This window comes from Globicephala melas, chromosome 3 (assembly GCF_963455315.2).
Source record: "Globicephala melas chromosome 3, mGloMel1.2, whole genome shotgun sequence".
NCBI lineage: Eukaryota > Metazoa > Chordata > Mammalia > Artiodactyla > Delphinidae > Globicephala > Globicephala melas.
Window position 1 is genome coordinate 66,435,946 of NC_083316.1, and position 25,625 is coordinate 66,461,570.

Genomic DNA, 25,625 nt, shown 5'->3' on the forward strand with positions numbered 1-25,625 from the left:
GTCAGAGTCTTTGCATCTTTGTATTTCCAGAACCTTGCATAGTTCTTAAATTTTCCTCAAAGAAGGATTTTTTTCCCCCATGGAACTTGCTATTACAAGATTTTATTCAAATAGATAGTTTAGAAGGATTTAGCTATGTTAAACACAATTTATATCGAAATTTCAATGTCTCCAATTCAGAACAGTTAAAACACCAAACAAGTAAATAAAACACAAATGACTTCAGCTTCCAGGGAATATATATATATATTTTAGGATGTGCAGGAAATTTCCCTTAAGTAATGTTTTATTGCTATTCTTATTGATGGGTTTTAACTATTACCTTCAAAAATAGTGCTGCTGAATAAAAGGCAGAAACAATGTATTATGAATTAATTGATTTTTTCCCCATTTTACACTATTTATTTATTTAAAAATTTTTATTGGGGTATAGTTGATTTACAATGTTGTGTTAGTTTCAGGTGTACACCAAAGTTAATCAGTTATACAGATATGTATATCCACTCTTTTTTTAGATTCTTTTCCCATATAGGCCATTACAGATTATTGAGTAGAGTTCCCTGTGCTATACAGTAGGTTCTTATTAGTTAGCTATTTTATATATAGTAGTGTGTATATTTCAATTCCAATCTCCCAATTTATCCCTGCCTCCCCTTATCCCCTGGTAACCATAAGTTTGTTTTCTACATCTGTGACTCTATTTCTGTTTTGTAACTAAGTTCATTTATACACTTTTTTTTAGATTCCACATATAAGCAATATCAGATGATATTTGTCTTTCTGTGTCTGACTTACTTCACTCAGTATGACCATCTCTAGGTCTACCCATTATTTCATTCTTTTTTATGGCTGAGTAATATTCCATTGTATATATGTACCACATCTTCTTTATCCATTCATCTGTTGATGGACATTAAGGTTGCTTCCACATTCTGGCTATTGTAAATAGTGCATTGGGGTGCATGTATCTCTTTGAATTATGGTTTTCTCCAGGTATATGTCTATGAGTGGGATTGTTGGGTCATATGGTAATTCTATTTTTAGTTTATTAAGGAACCTCCATACTGTTCTCCATAGTGGCTGTACCACTTTACATTCCCATCAACAGTGTAGGAGGGTTCCCTTTTCTCCACACCATCTCCAGCACTTATTGCTTGTAGAGTTTTTGATGATGGCCATTCTGACCGGTGTGAGGTGATGCCTCATTATAGTTTTGATTTGCATTTCTCTGATAATTAGTGATGTTGAGCATCTTTTCATGTGATTTTTAGACATCTGTATATCTTCTTTGGAAAAATGTCTATTTAGATCTTCCACCCATGGTTTGATTGGGTTGTTTATTTTTTGATATTGAGCTTTATGAGCTGTTTGTATATTTTGGAGATTAATCCCTTGTCAGTTGCATTGTTTGCAAATATTTTCTCCCATTCTGGGGGGTGTCTTATTGCTTTGTTTATGGTTTCCTTTTCTGTGCCAAAGCTTTTAAGTTTAATTAGATCCCATTTGTTTATTTTTATTTTCATTACTCTAGGAGGTGGATGAAAAAAGATCTTGCTGTGATTTATGTCAGAGTGTTCTGCCTATGTTTTTCTCTAAGAGTTTTACAGTGTCTGGCCTTACATTTAGGTCTTTAACCCATTTTGAGTTTATTTTTGTGTATGACGTTAGGGAGTGTTTTAATTTCATATTTTTTTACATGTAGCTGTCCAGTATTCCCAGCACCACTTACTGAAGAGGCTCTCTTTTCTCCATTGTATATTCTTGCCTCCTTTGTAATAGATTAGGTGACCGTAGTTGTGTGGGTTTATCTCTGGACTTTCTATCCTGTTCCACTGCTGTGTATTTCTGTTTTTGTGCCAGTACCATAGTGTCTTGATGACTGTAGCTTTGTAGTATAGTTTATAGTCAGGGTGCCTGATTCCTCCAGCTTCGTTTTTCTTTCTCAAGATTGATTTGGCTATTCAGGGTCTTTTGTGTTTCATACAAGTTGTAAAATTTTTTTGTTCTAATTCTGTGAAAAATGCTGTTGGTAATTTGAAAGGGATTGCACTGAATCCATAGATTGCTTTGGATAGTACAGTCATTTTGACAATATTTATTCTTCCAATCCAAGAACATGGTATATCTCTCCATCTGTCTGCATCACCATTGATTTCTTTCATCAGTGTCTTATAGTTTTCTGAGTACAGGTCTTTTGCCTCCTTATGTAGGTTTATTCCTAGGTATTTTATTCTTTTTGATGCAATGGTAAATGGGAGTGTTTCCTTAATTTCTCTTTCTGATCTTTCATTGTTGGTTTATGGGAATGCAACAGGTTTCTGTATATTAACTTTGTATCCTCCAACTTTACTAAATTCATTCATTAGCTCTAGTAGTTTTCTGGTGGCATCTTTAGGATTTTCTATGTATAGTATCATGTCATCTGCAAACAGTGACAGTTTTACTTCTTCTTTTCCACATTGTATTCCTTTTATTTCTTTTTCTTCTCTGATTGCCATGGTTAGGACTTCCAAAACTATGTTGAATAAAAGTGGTGAGAGTGGACATCCTTTTCTTCTTCTTGATCTTCAAGGAAATGCTTTCAGTTTTCCCCCCCGAGTATGACGTTAGCTGTGGATTTTTCATATATGACCTTTATTATATTGAGGTAGGTTCCCTCTGTGCCCACTTTCTGGAGAGTTTTTATCATAAATGCATATTCAATTTTGTCAAAAGCTTTTTCTGCATCTATTTAGATGATCATATGGTTTTTATTCTTCCGTTTGTTAATGTGGTGTATCACTTTTGTGTATATTGAAGAATCCTTGCATCCCTGGGATAAATCCCACTTGATCATGGTGTATAATCCTTTTAATGTGTTGTTGGATTCTGTTTGCTAGTATTTTGTTGAGGACTTTTGCATCTATGTTCATCACTGATATTTGCCTGTAATTTTCTTTTTCTGGTGATATCTTTGTCTGGTTTTGGTATCAGGGTGATGGTGGCCTCGTAGAATGGGTTTGGGAGTGGTCCTGCCTCTGTTATTTTTTGGAGGAGTTTAAGAAGGATAGGTGTTAGATCTTCTCTAAATGTTTGAATTCGCCTGTGAAGCCATCTGGTCCTGGACTTTCATTTGTTGGAAGATTTTAATCAGTTTCAATTTCATTACTTGTGATTGGTCTGTTCATATTTTCTTTCTTCCTGGTTCAGTCTTGAGGGACTGTACCTTTCTGAGAATTTGTCCATTTTTTCCAGGTTGTCCATTTTATTGGCATAGAGTTGCTTGTAGTAGTCTCTTATGATTCTTTGTATTTCTATGGTGTCAGTTATAACACCTCCTTTTTCATTTCTAATTTTATTGATTTGAGTCCTCTCCCATTTTTTCTTGATGAGTCTGGCTAAAGGTTTATCAACTTTGTTTATCTTCTCAAAGAACTAGCTAATAGTTTTATTGATGTTTTCTATTGTTTTCTTTGTCTCTATTTCATTGATTTCTGCTCTGATCTTTATGGTTTCTTTCCTTCTACTAACTTTGGTTTCATTTATTCTTCTTTCTCTGATTGCTTTAGGTGTAGGTTAGGTTGTTTATTTGAGATTTTTCTTGTTTCTTGAGGTATGATTGTATTCAAAGAAGGATTTTTAAAAGAGGTTGGTTAATCTTAATCTTCTCTTAATATTAATTTAGTAGTTTCTACAGTGTTATTTATGAAAGAATTTAGCTTTTATATCTCCAGTGAAAGGGAAAACATTTCAATATTTTACAGGTCATGAAATACAGTCTAATGCTATCATTTGGAGTTACAGGTATTTGTGATATTAGGTTTAGGTAGGAAAACTCAAGCATGGAATTAGTAGTATGAGTTTCTGAAAGGCTTAAAAGTTTAGATTCATGGTGTGGTGGGAATCAGATTATGGACTTCTAAACTAGAAGTGACTGTAGAAAAATCCATTAAAAAAAAAGCATCAATGTCTATTCAAAAGAACAAACCAATATATAAATCTGCAGTTTATTTAATCCCCCAAGTGCCAGGTCCCCACAGGCAGCCTCTGCTCATGCTACAAACCCACCTTCGGGCTGTATTCAACACCTGGGTGCATCTTCCCTAACAATGAAATGGAAGAGGAAAAAACTTATTTTATTAGAATATTTTAAGGGGAAAAGGACAAAGGGCTTTTCCCACCACAAAGAAAAACTTCACACAATTCTCTGTATAGTATCTTTATTTGTTTTCTTAAAGTCTCTTAGACCTCCAACACCACATGCCTCCTCTGTCCCTATCCAGCCTCTAAAAGCCTCCTATTAACAGGATCCCTCCAATTCTGGCTCTAAACTCACATTGGGCCACCAGCATACCTGTCAGCCAAGAGGTACCATATGTTTAGAAAACTGTTCAGGGACCCTACTGCAGTGGCTTTCAAACTTTTAATGGCTGTTTCAGAGTAAGAACAATAATTAGCATGGTGATCAAGAATACATATATACACAGGAATATAAGTGAAATAAAAATGTTTCGTGAAAGAACCTTTACAGTGGACTTATTCCTCCCTTCCCTTCCCCTCTGCTCTTCTCCTTGCCTAATGTATTTAATTAAACAAAGAAATATTAGTCCTTACCCACCAATTTCTCTCCACTGGAAATTTGAAAAACATTTTACTATTGTTTATAGGTCCACATCCCGAGCAACTTATCAAGGTATTTATACCACTAAAAACAGATTCCTTTCTGAGATGTGTCTTAGTCTATCAGGGCTGCTATTACTAAATACTATAGGCAGGCTAACTTATAAACACAGAAACTCATGGCTCACAGTTCTCGAAGCTGTGAAGTCGAAGTTCAAGATACCAGCATGGTTGCTTTCTGGTGAGGGTCAGCTTGCAGGTTCATAGCTAATGTTTTACTGGGTAGAAGGGGATGAGGAGCTGTAAGGGGGCTCTGTTATGAGAGCACTAATTCCATTCATGAGGGTTCCACTCTCACAAACTAATCCCCTACACCATAGTCCCAACCTACTATACCATCACATTTGGGGGTTAGGATTTCAACATATGAATTTGTGGGAGGACATAACTTCAGATCATAGCAGGATGCTTCTATTGTTAAAAAAATAAAAAATCCCTATCATTACCTAAAACTTGAGAACTGAGGAAGTTAAACTCTTGAAGTTAATTATTTAGTGCTTCCTTTGTGATATACTGTTTAATTCTTTCCCAGGTCCAGGTGGAAAATGCCATTGGCCTTGAGAAGTGCTGTACTAATTATCTCTTCCAGAGCTGCTGGCCCACTATGGTTCTCTTCCTGAAAGGCAAGTCCTTTTCATTATTTTTTTCTTTACATTTATAAAAGTGGGAATATTATAAAATATGTGTAAATCTATGTTTAATTTGTCATTTAAGTCATTTATCGCTGAAAATATTCCTTCTGTGTCATATGCATGAAGCCTACTCCCAGTAGTCTTCTGGTTAATCTTCTACAGTGTTTTGGCCTGATGCCTAGGGAAGTTCTCTCAAAGCTGTTTCCACACTGGTCGTGGGGGATGTATTGTTTGAATGCACCATCAGTCTCACTACCACTACTTCTTTCCCAGGTGGCAGCAGGTTGAGCTTATGTCACCATTCATCATCATTATTAACATATTTTTATGTGGGCATATGAATGGTACTATGGGGATTTTACATAAATATGGAAAATATGGAAGAGTGTGGTTCATGCCCTTGAGGATGTTAAAATTAAATTAGAGGCAGTCACCTATGCAATGCTTAATCATGTCATGTGATGACCATTTGTTGATGCTCCTATGCCATATTTCCACAGCATTAGTGTTTTCAAAATGGCTCAGTCAACTCCTGCCAAGATATGCAAAAACAACTAAATGAGGTTTTTTCCAAAAATTTTTTCCTATTTCTGCTACCAAATTCATCTAACAGAAATAAGTCTTTGAGTAAGTGCCATTTGCCTACTGTGGAAAATACTTTATTTGGTGGCAATGTTGAAATATCCAATAGGGATCATAGCTACTTACTGCAGTAGAATCAAGGAATCCTGTTTCCCCCTTCAAAACCAATGGAAAAGTTGCTACTTACCCTAGGTATTCTTTCTTTGTAAGGACAATGACAATGCATTCTCTTTCAGGGTAGTTCAGATATTTCTCCATCAGCAAAGTGGTTTAATCCTCCACTTTAACTGCTCAGGTGAGAGGGTCCTTTTGCATCTCAAAGAAACCTTTGTGGCAATATTTTTCACAAATAAGTAACACACTAACTCTATTGTTAATATTGTTTTAAACTAGTCTTTGGGAAGAGAGAGAGCAAGGCGCTTCTAACAGTAAAAATTAATGTTTATTTATCAAAATCTCCACTTAAAATCATGTACTCAAAGCTGAAGTGCTGTATGTTTTAAAATTTTCGGTTATAGAGAGAATATTTTCCATTCATGAAGTTACCTTTAGTAGATTTTTAAAAAGTCCAACTTCCACAGGATCAGACTTTCCTCCTTGGAAATGTTCTTGAACCAGTAATTTTACAAGTCTCATAGTTGAAAATTTTCTGTTGAATAATTATTCTGTTATCACAATGACTTTTTATCCTATATAGATGTTGTCATAATTCTTTATTGGCCTTATTGAAAAAAGATATATATAATTGCTTGTATTTAATATAAACACATTTGTGTGTGCTTGTGTGTGAAAATTAATTAGGCAAACAATGGAACCCTGTTGAACGATTCACATTAAAATGCAGTTAAATAGGAACATGTATGAATACATAAACTAATATGAGAACTATCAGAGATTCACTGAAGCACAACTGAGTCAACATTTAATATCTCATTTTTTTCCCTAAATGTTTTGAATCTTAAGAAAATATCTTAAAAGTAGGAAGTACTCAGACTCAATATTTTACCAGTGACTTTCAGAGAGGCTGAAACAGGGTTTATGAAGAAGCCAAGTGTTATGATTGATTGTCTTTAAGCAGCAGCTAAAGTTACATGGATAAATATACTATTAGTGTTTGTGTTATTGCTTACTATTGACTAGGTCTCTTCATTATACTCCTGAGAATCATGTACTTAAACAACAGAAATAACAGCAATAGCATCTGTTTACCAATAGGCAGATCAATCCTGGAGCACAAGACTTTAAATATGCATGAGACCAAAAAATGACTGACTGGGTTATTAGTATTCCAATAAAATGTCCACAGCTAAAAGCAGGAGAAATGCACACATTTTAATAAGTTTTGAAAGGCCAATTTGGCTGATATCAATGTATATTTGAAGGCTATTGTGAGTTCCTTTTTTTTTTTTCTGTGCTTGTTTCATTTTTCTGTATAAAGAAAAAGTAAACCAGCATGTAGTTAAGAGGAGTAGTGGGTATTGACATTCAGACAATTTGTGTGTTCTTACAAATGTGTTTGATTACAACTGCTTCAAAAGTAAAGTATCCCAGATTTTCAAAAGTTTATTTTAACTTTGAAGACTAGACAAGGTCATACTGATTTTACAACATCCTACATGATTTAAGTATATATACAAAGAAAAAAACCAACATTAGAGTATTACACAGCTTGAAAGTTTGCAAAGGTTGTGTCTTTGTTATTTCTGTACTTACTGACACATCAGATGCCAGCAGTGAATATTATATTTCATAATTTGTTGACTAGTACCTTAAGTCTTCAAAATTCACATAAACCCTTATGAAGCCATTCAGAAAGAGAAAGTCAACCCTAAAATTAGAATTAGTGATTATGATAAATGCTTTTAATAAGACATAGATAAACTGGATATGTTTAAAATTGTAATTTCATAGATTATAAAATTAGCATATTATAGTTACTTAATATGGTGAAGGCTAGGTGATTCTTCTGTGCCTTGTTTTTATGAGAGTTTCCTTGTTTTACTGTGAATTTAAATAAATTTGCTTCACTTTGTCATTGATACAAATGACACAAAAGCTACATACTATTTCACAATAATTATTAACATTTCCACATGTGGGAATCCCTTTGTTGTCATTAATTTGGGGCATCATGGGATAAAGAGATATCCCACGATATGTCATGTTGGTGAAAAACATATAGAGCAGAGAGAAAATGCACAAGCAACAGAAAGCCATTTGTATGTATTTCTAAAAGGTAACAAAATTTTAACAAACTCCCTTTGAAAATTTTTTTTTAAAAAAACTACCAGTAAAATAAAATTAAAACAAACATCATAAGAATCCATGAATAATTTTGAGAAAGTAAATCATTACAAAAAATTACTCATAATTTTAAGGACTCTGAAAAGAATCAAGAATTGTGCATAACCTGCAAGAGAAAATGGCTAGAAATTTGGTGGGACAGTAAATCTTTAAAGAAATAAGGGCCATTGGCTACATAGTGAGTGTGTGTATAGCTTGGGACCTAAGCAATTATTTGTAACATGACCTTAAAATTTAGCAAATTAAAAATACTTAAATTCCTAATTTAAAGTTATCTTAAAAAGATGATATTGATGGCATGGCAATTTTGTTTTTGAAAGAAAGATGCTAAAAACTGATCACCATTTCAGATGCTTCAAATCAACAATTTTATAATAAGAGCCTGAAGTAGAAAGCATGTGGGCATAGGACAAATACGTGGCCAGCCAGTCCTAATTTTGCTCTTATTAAAAATGCCATTATGATTGATTGACTTTCTCTTTAAATTCACTATGATTGAAGACCACTCCATATATACATCATCAAGAAATGCTGTTAACACATGGACAGACAAGACAGTAACAACATTCTAGTGGCTTCTGTTATGCAGCACAAATAATAAGGAAAAAAGAACTTAGCAGTGTTGCACAGGACGTCAATGTTTTGTACACATACCATACTTTCTTTTTCAGGACACAATTTAAAACCCCAGTAATTCTGTGTCTAAGCCTTATAAAACAAATACTTGTAAAGCTTATAAATTAGATGTTGAGGACTTTCATGGAGGCAGTGTGAGCCTTAATTTGAGAGAATGGCAATGAAACCTCATTATCAATAACAAATCATTATGATAACTGCTTATTATTTTTTCAGGACCTTTGAAGCAAAATAGACAGAAATCAATTTTCACCCTGAAAATGGTTTTTGTCATTAGTAAACACTTCTCTTCTCACAAATGTCTATGCACTGTGCTTTCCTGAGAAACCACCACTAATTTCAAACCTCAATGAAATTCTAGTTTCACAGGAAGTACAGAGATGAACAAAGAAATGATGAATATGCTTGGCCAAGTTATGCAGCACTATGTCAATATTTGCTAAAAAAAAAGTAGACAAACAATTTTTCTATTATTTTAAAGTAAAGGCTATGGAAATACCATCAAAACAAAGATTTAAATTTTGTCTTAAAGAAACATAATGTGATTTTGTTGTTAATTTTGCAAAATGGTAGTATTGAGGTCTTTATAAAGGAAATATTTAGAGATTACATAGTTATAGCTTCCTTCAAAAACAAGAGAATTGCAGATTCAATCTACTGATACTAAATATGCTCAATCTACTGATAATCATGTTTCATATATATGTGTATATATATGTGCGTGTGTATATACACACACACACACACACACACACACAAACATGATACTTCTTTTAGGCAAGTAATAGGACAAAAGTCAATTGGGAAAAGTATGGACTTATTCAGGCAATATATAATATATAGAATAGCACTAAGAGAAAGATCACATAATCTCTGATTAGAGAAGTAAGATGAGAATTATAATTTCAGTTAGTATTGCATGTTACAGATTCTTCTTCAAATTTTGGTTATAAACTCTGACAGTGTTTGTCAGGCACAGGGAAATAATTAGGATAATATAGATTCATTACAGAAGGGAAAAAAAACTTATTGCTAACATTGCAGTATTCTTTTTATAAGAATAAGTTGAGTATTGATTATGAAAGCTCTAACAACTCTTGCTTTTATTTGATAACTATGAGATTTTTTTACCCTTGCTATCAAGAGTGCTACTTTCTTTGCCTAATATATTTCAACCAGTATGAAGAAGTCAGAAAACAATGCGAAAAGTAATTCACAGCTAATGTGATGTTGCTTAAGAAATTTAAATGATAAAAATCAAATTAAACCTTTGAAAAGGCAGGCTTAGACCTCCTTAAGAAGACAGTTAATGGCCTACCGTAATTTCATGAAAAATTCCATTCAGTTTCCGATAGACTTTGCAGAGTTCATTCCGTGGAGATACTTTTAGGGAAATAGGGAGGAGGGTTGTGGGCTGTGGGATCTCCTCACTCCTCCTCTGTGCAGCCCAGCAGCTCAGACCGCAGCGTGATCCTCCCATACCAGGACCAAGGAAGGATCCTTATGTGCCGTGCATAGATAGGAGGGTCGATGACGTTTTTTCTGTGGGTATCATTGTCAAAATTGCCCTGGAAAACCTAGTAAAGATGAACAGACTATCAATCATATGGCCTTTTTTGGGGGAATTATTTTTATTATTTTCTTGTTTGGATCATTTTTCTCATACGTGAGATGTGATAACTAATCATGTTATATTTTTCGAGACATAATGCAGCTTCTTTTTAATGATCATTTTTAAATTGACTAGCCAATGAATGTTTAAAGACTTAAATAAGTTGAAAATGTATTTCAACTGTCTGAGGCAGGAATACATAGATTTATCATTTTTATGGTTTTTTTTTAAAAGGTCAGGTTTTTTCTTTTTTTAATGCAACAGATATTTATTTTTTGCTTCTGTCACAGGCTGCTGTTGGTTAGCTTGCTGAAGGTTGTCTCTTCTAAGGAGTGATTCAGAGATCCAGGCTGTTGCAAATTACCACCAGTATCTGAAAAACGTGGCATCCACATTCACAAGGGGCAACGAGAGAGAAAGCTGTTAGATTACACAGGATGTTTGAAAAAACAGGTATGGAAGCAGCTTCAATCATTTCTGGATACATCTCATTGACCTTAACTAATTATATGACCTCAGCCCAACTGCAAAGGAGGCTGGGAAATGGAGAGGAGCATAACGGTCTCTATCACAATGTCTTTGGCTTACTTCTCACATAGAGAACAAAATTAACCCATTATCAAGAGAGACAACCACAATCAATGCTAGTAACTACTTTTTTCTTGCCTTGTCTATTAATTCCTGGATCCATACAATACTCTTGTGACCATTGTGACCTATAATATTCTGACATGTTGGCATCCCATGACTTCTTCATACTTCTTTTGTTTCAATGCTTTTTTGAGGTGTTTATGTCCATTTTTCTCCCAAGAGGCTTTTACAGTAAACTTTGAGAAGTGCTTGCTTTAGAAAAAAATAAAACAAAATCGGCAGTTGGCTGTTGGCACAGTGTGGAGTAGTGGCGCGTGGTCTGAATGACTGAGTTTTTCATATGTGCTTACTTTTGCTGTGAGCACTTGGACTGCACCTAGACCCAGACTAAAAGGTACACCATCTCCCCTCCTTCAAAGAATCATCATCCAAGGACCTACCAGAGACCACAAGAAAACATGGGGAGAAGCTATCAGCATACATTTGACAAAAATTGAAGTTAATAAGGATGGAGACAAGATGGCAGAGTAGAAGGATGTGAGCTCACCTCTTCTTATGAAAACACCAAAATCACAGCTAACTAAACAACAACTGACAAAAAACAAACAAACAAAAAACCTGCTGGAACCTACCAAAATGGATATTCTACATCCAAAGACAAAGAAGAAGCCACAATGTGAGGAGGAGCCTGTGAGAATCTGGTTTTGAAGGCCAGCAGGATTTGACTGCAGGAATTCCATAGGACTGGGAGAAACAGAAACTCCACTCTTGGAGGATGCACACAAGGTCTCGTGCACACAAGGACTCGGGAGAAAGGCGTGACCTCCAAAGAGACTGGGCCAGACCTACCTGCTAGTATTGGAGGGTCTCCTGTGGAGGCAGAGGGCAACTGTGGCTCATTGCCAGGACAAAGACACTGGCAGTGGCAGCTCTGATGAGTACTCATTGTGTGAGCCCTCCTGGAGGCTGCCATTTCCTCCTCACACCTAGCCTTACCCAACAGCCTGTAGGCTCCAGTGCTGGGTCTCCTCAGGCCAAACAACCACCAGGGTGGAAACACAGCTCCACCCATCAGCAGACAGTTTGCTTAAAGTCTTCCTGAGCACAGCCCTGCCCACCCACCAGTGGTCAGGATCCAGTCCCTCACACCAGGAAGCCTGCACAAGCCTCTTAGACAGCCTCATCCACCAGGGAGCAGAGAGCAGAAGCAAGAAGAATTACAACCTTGCAGCCTGCAGAATGGAAAATGCAATCAAAGGAAATTAGACAAAATGAGATGGCAGAGGGATATGTCCCAGATGAAGGAACAAGATAAAACCCCAGAAGAACAACTAAGTGAAATGCAGATAGGCAATCTACCCAAAAAAGAATTCAGAGAAATGATAGTAAAGATGATCCAAGATGTTGGAAAAAGAATGGCGGTACAGATAAAAAAGATGCAAGAAATGTTTAACAAAGACCTAGAAACAGAGATGAATAATAGAATAACTGAAATGAAGAATATACTAGAAGGAATCAATAGCAGAATAACTGAAGCAGAAGAATGGATAAGTGAGCTGATAGACAGAATGGTGGAAATCACTGCTGCAGAACAGAATAAAGAAAAAAGAATGAAAAGAAATGAAACAGCCTGAGAGAACTCTGGGACAACATAAACACACCAACATTCACATTATAAGGGTCCTAGAAGGAGAAGAGAGAGAGAAAGGACCTGAGAAAATATTTGAAGAGATAATAGCTGAAAAATTCCCTGACATGGGAAAGGAAATAGTCACCCAAGTCCAGGAAGCACAGAGAGTCCCAGGCAGGCTACACCTAAGGAGGAACACACCGACACATAGTAATCAAATTGACAAAAATTAAAGACAAAGAAAAAAAATAATGAAAGCAACAAGGGAAAAGCAACAGATAACACAAGAGAATTCTCGTAAGGTAATCAGCTGATCTCTCAGCAAAAACTCTACAAGCTAGAAGGGAGTGGCACTATATATATAAAGTGAGGAAAGGGAAGAACCTACAACCAAGAATACTCTAACCAGCAGGGCTCTCATTCAGGTTCAACAGAGAAGTCAAAAGCTTTACAGACAAGCAAAGCTAAGATTTTTTAGCACCACCAGACCAGCTTTGCAACAAATGCTAAAGGAACTTCTCTAGGTGGAAAAGAAAAGGCCACAACTACAAATGAGAAAATTATAAATGGAAAAGCTCAGAGGTAAAGGCAAACATACAGTAGAAGTAGGAAATCATCCACACACAAATATATCAAAGCCAGCAATCGTGAGGAGAGTACAAATGCAGGATACTGGAAATGTACTTGAAATGAAAAGACCAGCAACTTAAAACAATCTTGTTTGTTTATATACAGACTGCCTTTATCAAAACCTCATGGTCACTGCAAACTGAAAATTCACAATAGGTACACACACACAAAAGAAAAATGAATCTTAAACACAACACTAAAGTCAGTCATCAGATGACAAAGGAAGAGAACAAGCGAGGAAGGGAAGAAAAAAGACCTACAAAAAGAAATCTAAAACAATTGACCAAATGGCAGTAAGAACATACATATCAATAATTACCTTAAGCATAAACAGATCAAATGCTCCAACTAAAAGACATAGACTGGCTGAATGGATATAAAAGCAAGACCCATATATATGCTGTCTAAAAGAGACCCACTTCAGATCTAGGGACACATACAGACTGACAGGAGATGGAAAAAGGTATTCCATGCAAATGGCAATCAAACGAAAGATGGAGCAGCAATACTCGTATCAGACAAAATAGACTTTAAAATAAAGACTGTTACAAGTGACAAAGAAGGACACTACATAATGATCAAGGAATCCAAGAAGAAGATATAATAATTGTAAATACATGTGCCCCAAACATAGGAGCACCTCAATATATTCAATATATAAGGCAAATGGTAAAATCTATAAAAGGAGATTTAACACCCCACTTTCATCAATGGACAGATCATCCAGATAGAAAAATCAATAAGGAAACAGAAGCCTTAAGTGACACATTAGAACAGATAGACTTAATTATAGGACATTCCATCTGAAAGCAGCAGAATACACTTTCTTCTCAAATGTACATGGAACATTCTCCAGGATAGATCACATACTGAGAAACAAATAAAGCATTGGTAGATTTAAGAAAATTGAAATCATATCAAGCATCTTTTCCAACTACAAAGCTATGAGATTAGAAATCAATTACAGGAAAAAAACACGAACACCTGGAGGTTAAATTTGGTAAAGTTACAGGATACAAAATTAATACACAGAAATCTGTTGTATTTCTGTACACTAACAATGAAAGATCAGAAACAAGAATTAAGGAAATAATACCATTTACTATTGCTTCAAAAAGAATAAAATACCTAGGAATAAACCTACCTAAGGAGGCAAGAGACCTGTATTCCAAAAACAATAAGATGCTGATGAAAGAAACAGAAGATGACAGAAACAGATGGAAAGATATACCATGTTCTAGGATTGGAAGAATCAATATTGTGAATATGACTACACTACCCAAGGCAATCTATAGATTCACTGCAGTCCCTATCAAATTCCTAATGGTATTTTTCACAGAACTAGAACAAACAATTAAAAAATATGTATGGAAACATAAAAGACCCTGAATAGGCAAAGCAATTTTGAGAAAGAAAAACAGAGCTGGAGGAATGAGGCTCCCTAACTTCAGACTATACTACGAAGGTACAGTTATCAAAGCAATATGGTACTGGCATAAAAAACAGAAATATAGTCAATGGAATAGAATAGAAAGCCCAGAAATAAACCCATGCACCTATGGTCAATTAATCTATGACAAAGTAGGCAAGAATATACAGTGCAGTGGAGAAAAGACAGTCTCTTCAATAAATGGTGCTGGGATAAATGGACAGCTACAAGTAAAAAAATGAAATTAGAACATTCTTTAACACCATGCATAAAAATAAACTCAAAATGGATTAAGGACCTAAATGTAAGACTGAATACTATAGTACTCTTAGGGGAGAACCTAGGCAGAACACACCTTGACATAAATTGCAGCAGTATCTTTTTTAATCCATCTCCTAGCATAATGAAAATAAAAACAAAAATAAACAACTGGGACCTAATTAATTTTAAAAGCTTTTGCGCAGCAAAGGAAACCATAAACAAAATGAAAATATAACCCACGGAATGGGAAAAAATATTTGCAAATGCTGTGACAGAAAAGGGATTAATCTCCAAAATTTACAAAGAGCTCATGTAGCTCAATGTCAAAAAAACAATCGGAAGATGGCGGAAGAGTAAGACGCAGAGATCACCTTCCTCCCCACGGATACATCAGAAATACATCTACATGTGGAACAACTCCTATAGAACACCTACTGAACGCTGGCAGAAGACCTCAGACCTCCCAAAAGGCAAGAAAGTCCCCACGTACCTGGGTAGGGCAAAAGAAAAAAAGAATAAACAGAGACAAAAGAATCGGGACGGAACCTGCACCAGTGGGAGGGAGCTGTGAAGGAGGAACGGTTTCCACACACAAGGAAGCCCCTTCGCGGGCAGAGACTGCATGTGGCGGAGGGGGGAAGCTTCAGAGCTGAGGAGGACAGCGCAGCAACAAGGGTGCGGAGGGCAAAGCGGAGAGATTCCCGCACAGAGGATCAGTGCCGACTGGCATTCACCAGCCCGAGAGGCTTGTCTGCTCACCCGCCAGGGCCGGCGTGGGTGGGAGTGCAGGGAGAGGCATGGCAGCATGAACACAGCCTGCAGGGGGTTAGTGCACCATGGCTAGCCGGGAAGGAGTCCAGGGAAAAGTCTAGACCTGCCGAAGAGGCAAGAGACTTTTTCTTACCTCTTTGTTTCCTGGTGCGCAAGGAGAGGGGATTAAGAGTGCTGCTTAAAGGAGCTCCAGAGATGGGCGTGAGCCGCGGCTAAAAGCGCGGACCCCAGAGACGGGCATGAGATGCTAAGGCTGCTACTGCCACCACCAAGAAGCCTATGTGCCAGCACAGGTCACTCTCCACACCTCCCTTCTGGGAAGCCTGTGCAGCCCGCCACTGCCAGGGTCCCGGAATCCAGGGACAACGTCCCAGAGAGAACGCACGGCGCGCCTCAGGCTGATGCAATGTCCCACTGGCCTCTGCCACTGCAGGCTTGCCCTGCATCGTGCCCCTCCCTACCCCAGGCCCGAGTGAGCCAGAGCCCCCGAATCAGCGGCTCCTTTAACCCCGTCCTGTCTGAGCGAAGAACAGACGCCCTCCAGTGACCTACATGGAGAGGTGGGGCCAAATCCAAAGCTGAGCCCTGGGAGCTGTGCGAACAAAGAAGAGAAAGGGAAATCTCTCCCAGCAGCCTCAGGAGCAGCGGATTAAATCTCCACAATCAACTTGATGTACCCTGCATCTGTGGAATACCTGAATAGATAACGAATCATCCCAAATTGAGGAGGTGGACTTTGAGAGCAAGATTTATTATATTTTCCCCTTTTCCTCTTTTTGTGAGTGTGTATGTGTATGCTTCTGTGTGAGATTTTGTCTGTATAGCTTTGCTTTCACCATTTGTCCCAGGGTTCTATCCGTCCTTTTTTTTCTTAATAAATAACTTTATTTTATTTTATCTTACTTTATTTTCTTTTCTTTTATCCTCTATTTCTTTCTACTTTTTCTCCCTTTTATTCTGTGCCACATGGATGAAGCTCTTGGTGCTGCAGCCAGGAGTCAGTGCTGTGCCTCTGAGGTGGGAGAGCCAACTTCAGGACACTGGTCCACAAGAGACCTCCCAGCTCCACGTAATATCAAATGGCGAAACTCTCCCAGAGATCTCCATCTCAACACCAACACCCAGCTTCACTCAACGACCAGCAAGCTACAGTGCTGGACACCCTATGCCAAACAACTAGCAAGACAGTAACACAACCCCACCCATTAGCAGAGAGGCTGCCTAAAATCATCAGTCCACAGACACCCCAAAACACACCACCAGACGTGGACCTGGCCACCAGAAAGACAAGATCCAGCCTAATCCACCAGAACACAGGCACTAGTCCCCTCCACCAGGAAGCCTACAAAACCCACTGAAACAACTTTAGCCACTAGGGACAGACACCAAAAACAACGGGAACTACGAACCCGCAGCCTGCAAAAAGACGCCAAACACAGTAATATAAGCAAAATGAGAAGACAGAAAAACACACAGCAGATGAAGGAACAAGGTAAAAACCCACCAGACCTAAGAAATGAAGAGGAAATAGGCAGTTTACCTGAAAAAGAATTCAGAATAATGATAGTAAAGGTGATCCAAAATCTTGGAAATAGAATAGACAAAATGCAAGAAACATTTAACAAGGACCTAGAAGAACTAAAGATGAAACAGGCAATAATGATCAATATGATAAATGAAATTAAAAATACTGTAGAAGGGATCAATAGCAGAAAAACTGAGGCAGAAGAACAGATAAGTGACCTGGAAGATAAACTAGTGGAAATAACTACTGCAGAGCAGAATAAAGAAAAAAGAATGAAAAGAACTGAGGACAGTCTCAGAGACCTCTGGGACAACATTAAACACACCAACATTCGAATTATAGGGGTTCCAGAAGAAGAAGAGAAAAAGAAAGGGGCTGAGAAAATATTTGAAGAGATTATAGTTGAAAACTTCCCTAATATGGGAAAGGAAATAGTTAATCAAGTCCAGGAAGCACAGAGAGTCCCATACAGGATAAATCCAAGGAGAAACACGCCAAGACACATATTAATCAAACTGTCAAAAATTTAATACAAAGAAAACATATTAAAAGCAGCAAGGAAAAAACAACAAATAACACACAAGGGAATCCCCATAAGGTTAACAGCTGATCTTTCAGCAGAAACTCTGCAAGCCAGAAGGGACTGGCAGGACATATTTAAAGTGATGAAAGGGAAAAACCTACAACCAAGATTACTCTACCAAGCAAGGATCTCATTCAGATTTGATGGAGAAATTAAAACCTTTACAGACAAGCAAAAGCTGAGAGAGTTCAGCACCGCCAAACCAGCTTTACAACAAATGCTAAAGGATCTTCTCTAGGCAAGAAACACAAGAGAAGGAAAAGACCTATAATAACAAACCAAAACAATTAAGAAAATGGGAATAGGAACATACATATTGATAATTACCTTAAATGTAAATGGATTAAATGCTCCTACTAAAAGATACAGACTGGCTGAATGGATTCAAAAACAAGACCCATATATATGCTGTCTACAAGAGACCCACCTCAGACCTAGAGACACATACAGACTGAAAGTAAGGGGATGGAAAAAGATATTCCATGCAAACGGAAACCAAAAGAAAGCTGGAGTAGCAATTCTCATATCAGACAAAATAGACATTAAAATAAAGACTGTTACAAGAGATAAGGAGGGACACTACATAATGATGAAAGGATCAATCCATGAAGAAGATATAACAATTATCAATGTTTATGCACCCAACACCGGAGCACCTCAATACATAAGGCAAGTGCTAACAACCATGAAAGGAGAAATCGACAGTAACACATTCATAGTAGGGGACTTTAACACCCCACTTTCACCAATGGACAGATCATCCAAAATGAAAATAAATAAGAAAACACAAGCTTTAAATTATACATTAAACAAGATGGACTTAATTGATATTTAGAGGACATTCCATCCAAAAACAACAGAATACGCATTTTTCTCAAGTGCTCATGGAACATTCTCCAGGATACATCATATGTTGGGTCACAAATCAAGCCTTGGTAAACTTAAGAAAATTGAAATTGTATCAAGTATCTTTTCCACAACAATGCTATGAGACTAGATATCAATTACAGGAAAAGATCTATAAAAAAATACAAACACATGGAGGCTAAACAATTCACTACTCAGTAACGAAGTAGTCACTGAAGAAATCAAAGAGTAATCAAAAAATACTTAGAAACAAATGACAATGGAGACACGACGACCCAAAACCTATGGGATGCAGCAAAAGCAGTTCTAAGAGGGAAGTTTATAGCACTACAATCCTACCTTAAGAAACAGGAAACATCTCGAATAAACAACCTAACCTTGCACCTAAAGCAATTAGAGAAATAACAAAAACACCCCAAAGTTAGCAGACAGAAAGAAATCATAAAGATCAGATCAGAAATAAATGAAAAGTAAATGAAGGAAATGATAGCAAAGATCACTAAAACTAAAAGCTGGTTCTTTGAGACGATAAACAAAATTGATAAACCATTAGCCAGACTCATCAAGAAAAAAAGGGAGAAGACTCAAATCAATAGAATTAGAAATGAAAAAGGAGAAGTAACAACTGACACTGCAGAAATACAAAAGATCATGAGAGATTACTACAAGCAACTCTATGCCAATAAAATGGACAACCTGGAAGAAATGGGCAAATTCTTAGTAATGCACAACCTGCTAAGACTGAATCAGGAAGAAATAGAAAATATGAACAGACCAATCACAAGCACTGAAATTGAAACTGTGATTAAAAATTAAAAATCTTCCAACAAACAAAAGCCCAGGACCAGATGGCTTCACAGGCAAATTCTATCAAACATTTAGAGAAGAGCTAACACCTATCCTTCTCAAACTCTTCCAAAATATAGCAGAGGGAGGAACACTCCCAAACTCATTCTACGAGGCCACCATCACCCTGATACCAAAACCAGACTAAAATGTCACAAAGAAAGAAAACTACATGCCAATTATCACTGATGCATATAGATGCAGAAATCCTCAACAAAATACTAGCAAACAGAAAGCAACAGCATATTAAAAGGATCATACACCATGATCAAGTGGAGTTTATCCCAGAAAAGCAAGGATTCTTCAATATACGCAAATCAATCAATGTGATACACCATATTAACAAAATGAAGGAGAAAAGCCATATGGTCATCTCAACAGAAGCAGAGAAAGCTTTTGACAAAATTCAACACCCATTTATGATAAAAACCCTCCAGAAAGTAGGCATAGAGGGAACTTTCCTCCACATAATAAAGGCCATATATGACAAACCCACAGCCAACATCATCCTCAATGGTGAAAACCTGAAAGCATTTCCACTAAGATCAGGAACAAGACAAGGTTGCCCACTCTCACCACTCTTATTCAACATAATTTTGGAAGTTTTAGCAACAGCAATCTGAGAAGAAAAGGAAATAAAAGGAATCCAAATCAGAAAAGAAGTAAAGCTGTCACTCTTTGCAGAGGACATGATACTATACATAGAGAATCCTAAAGATTCTACCAGAAAACTACTAGAGCTAATCAATAAATTTGGTAAAGTAGCAGGATACAAAATTAATGCACAGAAATTTCTGGCATTCCTATACACTAATGATGAAAAATCTGAAAGTGAAGTGAAGAAAACACTCCCATTTACCACTGCAACAAAAAGAATAAAATATCTAGGAATAAACCTACCTAAGGAAAAAAAAAAAAAAAAAAAAAAAAACCTACCTAAGGAGACAAAAGACCTGTATGCAGAAAATTATAAGATACTGATAAAAGAAATTAAAGATGATACAAATAGATGGAGAGATATACCATGTTCTTGGATTGGAAGAATCAACATTGTGAAAATGACTCCACTACCCAAAGCAATCTACAGATTCAATGCAATCCCTATCAAACTACCCTTGGCATTTTTCACAGACATAGAACAAAAAATTTCACAATTTGTATGGAAACAGAAAAGATCCCGATTAGCCAAAGCAATCTTAAGAACAAAAAATGGAGCTGCAGGAATCAGGCTCTGTGACTTCAGACTATACTACAGAGCTACAGTAATCAAGACAGTATGGTACTGGCACAAAAACAGAAATATAGATCAATGGAACAGGATAGAAAGCCCAGTGATAAACCCACACACATATGGTCACCTTATCTTTGATAAAGGAGGCAGGAATGTACAGTGGAGAAAGGACAGCCTCTTCAATAAGTGGTGCTGGGAAAACTGGACAGCTACATGAAAAAGTATGAGACTAGATCACTCCCTAAAACCATACACAAAAATAAGCTCAAAATGGATTAAAGACCTAAATGGAAGGCCAGAAACTATCAAACTCTTAGAGGAAAACATAGGCAGAACACTCTATGACATAAATCACATCAAGATCCTTTTTCCCCCACCTCCTAGAGAAATGGAAATAAAAGCAAAAATAAACAAATGGGACCTAATGAAACTTAAAAGCTTTTGCACAGCAAAGGAAACCATAAACAAGACGAAAAGACAACCCTCTGAATGGGGGAAAATATTTGCAAATGAAGCAACTGACAAAGGATTCATCTCCAAAATTTACAAGCAGCTTATGCAGCTCAATAACAAAACAACAAATAACCCAATCCAAAAATGGGCAGATGACCTAAATAGACATTTTTCTAAAGAAGATATACAGACTGCCAACAAACACATGAAAGAATGCTCAACATCATTAATCATTAGAGAAATGCAAATCAAAACTACAATGAGATATCATCTCACACCAGTCAGAATGGCCATCATTAAAAAATCTACAAACAATAAATGTTGGAGAGGTTGTGGAGAAAAGGGAACACTCTTGCACTGCTGGTGGGAATGTGAATTGGTACAGCCACTATGGAGAACAGTATGGAGGTTCCTTAAAAAACTCCAAATACAACTACCATATAATCCCACAATCCCACTACTGGGCATATACCCTGAGAAAACCATAATTCAAAAAGGGTCATGTACCAAAATGTTCATTGCAGCTCTATTTACAATAGCCAGGTGATGGAAACAATCTAAGTGTCCATCATCAGATGAATGGATAAAGATGATGTGGCACATATATACAATGGAATATTACTCAGCCATAGAAAGAAATGGAGTTATTATTTGTAGTGAGGTGGATGGACCTAGAGTCTGTCATACAGAGTGAAGTAAGTCAGAAAGAGAAAGACAAATACTGTATGCTAACACACATATGTGGAATCTAAGAAAAAAAAATGTCATGAAGAACCTAGGGGTAAGACAGGAATAAAGACACAGACCTACTAGAGAATATACTTGAGGATATGGCGAGGGGGAAGAGTAAGCTGTGACAAAGTGAGAGAGTGGCATGGACCTATACACACTACCAAACGTAAAATAGATAGCTAGTCGGAAGCAGCCGCATAGCACAGGGAGATCAGCTCGGTGCTTTGTGACTACCTAGAGGGGTGGGATAGGGAGCGTGGGAGCTAGGGAAACGCAAGAGGGAAGAGATATGGGAACATATGTATATGTATAACTGATTCACTTTTTTATAAAGCAGAAAGTAACATCATTGTAAAGCAATTATACTCCAATAAATATGTAACAACAACAACAACAACAACAAACAACCTATTCAAAAAATGGGCAGAAGGCTTAAACAGACATTTCTCCAAAGAAGGCATACAGGTGACCAAGAGGCACATGAAAAGATGCTCAACATCACTAAGTATTAGAGAAATGCCAATCAAATCTACAATGAGATATCACCTCACACCAGTCAGAATGGCCATCATCAATGTCTGCAAACAATAAATGCTGGAGAGGGTGTGGAGAAAAGGGAACCCTCCTACACTGCTGGTGGGAATGTAAACTGTCACAGCCACTACAGAGAACAGTATGGAGGTTCCTTAGAAAAACTAAAAATAGAGCTACCACGTGATCCAGCAATCTCACTCCTGGGCTTATATCCAGAGAAAACCGTGGTTTGAAAGGATACGTGCACCCCAATATTCACTGCAGCACTGTTTACAATCACCACAACATGGAAGCAACCTAAATGTCCATTGACAAGGAATGGAACAAGAAGCTGTGGTACATATATACAATGGAATATTACTTAGCTATGAAAAAGAATGAAATAATGCCATTTGCAGCAACGTAGATGGACCTGGAGATTATCATAGTAAGTGAAGTAAGTCAGACAGAGAAAGACAAATATCATATGATATTACTTATATATTACTTATATATGGAATCTAAAATAAAATGTTACAAATGAACTTATTTACAACACACAGACTCACAGACTTAGAGAATGAACTTACTTATGGTTACCAGGGGGAAGGGATAAATTGGGAGTTTGGGATTGACATATACACATGGCTATATTTTAAATAGATAATCAACAAGGACCTACTGTATAGCACTGGAAACTTTGCTCATTATTCTGTAATAACCTAAATGGGAAAAGAACTTGAAGAAGAATAAGTACATGTATATGTGTAACTAAATCACTTTGCTGTACACCTGAAACTAACACAACATTGTATACTCCAATATAAAATTAAAAAACTGAAGCTAGTAAATGTAAGCATATAAGGTATGGTAAAAAGGAAGAAAAAAAAAAAGAAACAAAACCAGAACACTGGGATCCTGATAGGAATGGCATTAAATTTTAAATTACTTTAAGAGAAATTAATGTATTTATAATATTTAAACTTGAACATTTTACCATTTTTAGCCTATAGATTCTAAACATTTATTATTCTATTTTATATTTATATTTTTTCTTTGTTCAACTAGTATAGTGAAAATTTCTTCAAAGTTTTCTCTTTTAACTTTATGAGGCATCTTACAATTGGAAGATAATTTTTAGCTTGCTTGAGATCGAAACATGCCTACATAGTCAAAGAGAAACCTGAAAATTAAATTCCCCAAAGGGGAAAAAAGAAAAGAAACTCCATTATCTCATGACAGAATATTTAACCCATATCATTGAACATTCTGAAATTAAGGGGAATGTTTTAAAAATGGCCTTCTTCAGTTGGTTTAGTCTCATATGATCACAAAAAGTCCCCTGGAAAGACAAAAATAAAGATATTCTTCTCTAAAGCTCTAGAGAGTAAGAGAGTATGACACATTAACAGACACAACAGACAAGAATGCGGTAATCTTTCTGCTGGTTCCATGGAAAGATTATGAGCCATTGAGGGTGAATGCAAAGTGCCATCCCCATCTTGTGGGGGAGTAATTTTTCAACTTGACACAAAATATATCTCAAAGGCTGTTTCTGAATAAATATTTGAAGAAGGGAATACTGAACTGTGCCAAGTCTAGAATTCATCATCCTGGCATAACTGAATCTATGTTCTTTTAATACGAATTTTACCGTCAGCAATGTTCTGGCTTGCACTGACCAAAAAGGAACTAGTTTTGGACTGAAATGTGTTAGTAAATAACAATGTCTCTGTTAGCAAAAGCTCACATGTATAGGATATACCATGCAAACACTCACCAAAAATCTTGAGAGATGTTGTCATTGCAACAGCAGAAAATGAGAGTACATTGTATGGTTTCCAGACAATCTCTCTGACGTATGGGTTCAAATGCTTCACTGAGACTGGTGTTAACAACTTAATAGAGAATCTAAAATCCAATTTCATAGCCCGGCTAGAAAACTTAATGTATATGTTTGGCATAATAGAGTTTAAATTCATTAACTTTCATTGCAAATCTGCAACAGTTCAAAATATAGTGTTTTACCACTTTTGGGGAAGGAAATACAGGAAGAAATAATTTTCTTTTAAATCACTGGTCTTCAGCACAAGTTTCAATATGGAACTATCAATCCCCAAAGCAGTAGTTGAATTATTAGTTATACCTATCTCTTTACACATAATGGAGAATACACAGAGGGAAAGAACAGCAGCTCTGAAACTACATACAGCTATGACATTTCTGATTTAATGTGTGAAAGTTATAGATATTTGAGTGCTCATTAGAAAAATTAAATGAAGTTTCATAAAACAGGATAATTAAAAAACCAAAAATACCCATAGAAGAACAGCCTAAATCTGTATTGGAATCAACCAAACTAGGCTCTAAAAGTACTAAAACTATACTTTCATTTTTGGAGGTCTCTCAGTGATGATACAGCAGAGAACACAAGGCACACATTTGCAAATTCTAGCATGACATCTTGTGCTCGCTGTGCAAACATGTGGCACATGTGCTGTTTCTTGTCTTCAACACTAGGAAGATCCTGCTAAAGTATGCTATTTCAATGCTTTACCTGGCAAAGGAATGCAAACTCAGTATTTTTAGTTAACTTTATATAAAATCTATAAAAATTCTGGAAAAGTGCTTTCACATACACATTTTAGAGATTTAAGCACCTAGATTGAATTCAAAGTCTGAAAAGACTGATGGAGAACATTAAATCTCCATATAGAAGGGAAAACAGTGAACCTGAGAAAGAGTTGGGGAGTCTTTAGAAAGAGTATACCCCTGTTTACAATAGCAAAGACATGGAAGCAACCTAAATGTCCACTGACAGAGGAATGGATAAAGAAGATGTGGTACATGTATACAATGGAATAGTACCCAGCCATAAAAAGAATGAAATAATGCCATTTGCATCAACATGGATGGACCTGGTGATTATCATACTAAGAGAAGTAAGTCAGAGAAAGACAAATATCATATGATATCGCTTATATGCAGAATCTAAAAAAAAAGATATAAATGAACTTATTTACAAAACAGAAACAGACTCACAGACACAGGAAGCAAACTTATGGTTACCAAAGGGGAAAGGAGGAGGGAAGAGGGATAAATTGGGCATTTTGTATTAACATATACATACTACTATAT

At 36.5% G+C, this 25,625-nt stretch overlaps 1 protein-coding gene across 2 annotated transcripts in view; it reads right to left on the reverse strand.

Annotated features, from left to right (window-relative positions):
- Nucleotides 1-7,266: 7,266 nt before the first annotated feature.
- The window catches only part of EDIL3 (EGF like repeats and discoidin domains 3), a 430,500-nt gene continuing 412,141 nt past the window's right edge, over nucleotides 7,267-25,625 (reverse strand). For both annotated transcript variants that reach the window (XM_060295985.2, XM_060295984.1), the window contains one exon: nucleotides 7,267-10,390. In XM_060295985.2, coding sequence (XP_060151968.1) covers nucleotides 10,241-10,390 — 150 coding nt within the window. In that variant the 3' untranslated portion in view covers nucleotides 7,267-10,240. The remainder of the gene's footprint in view (nucleotides 10,391-25,625) is intronic.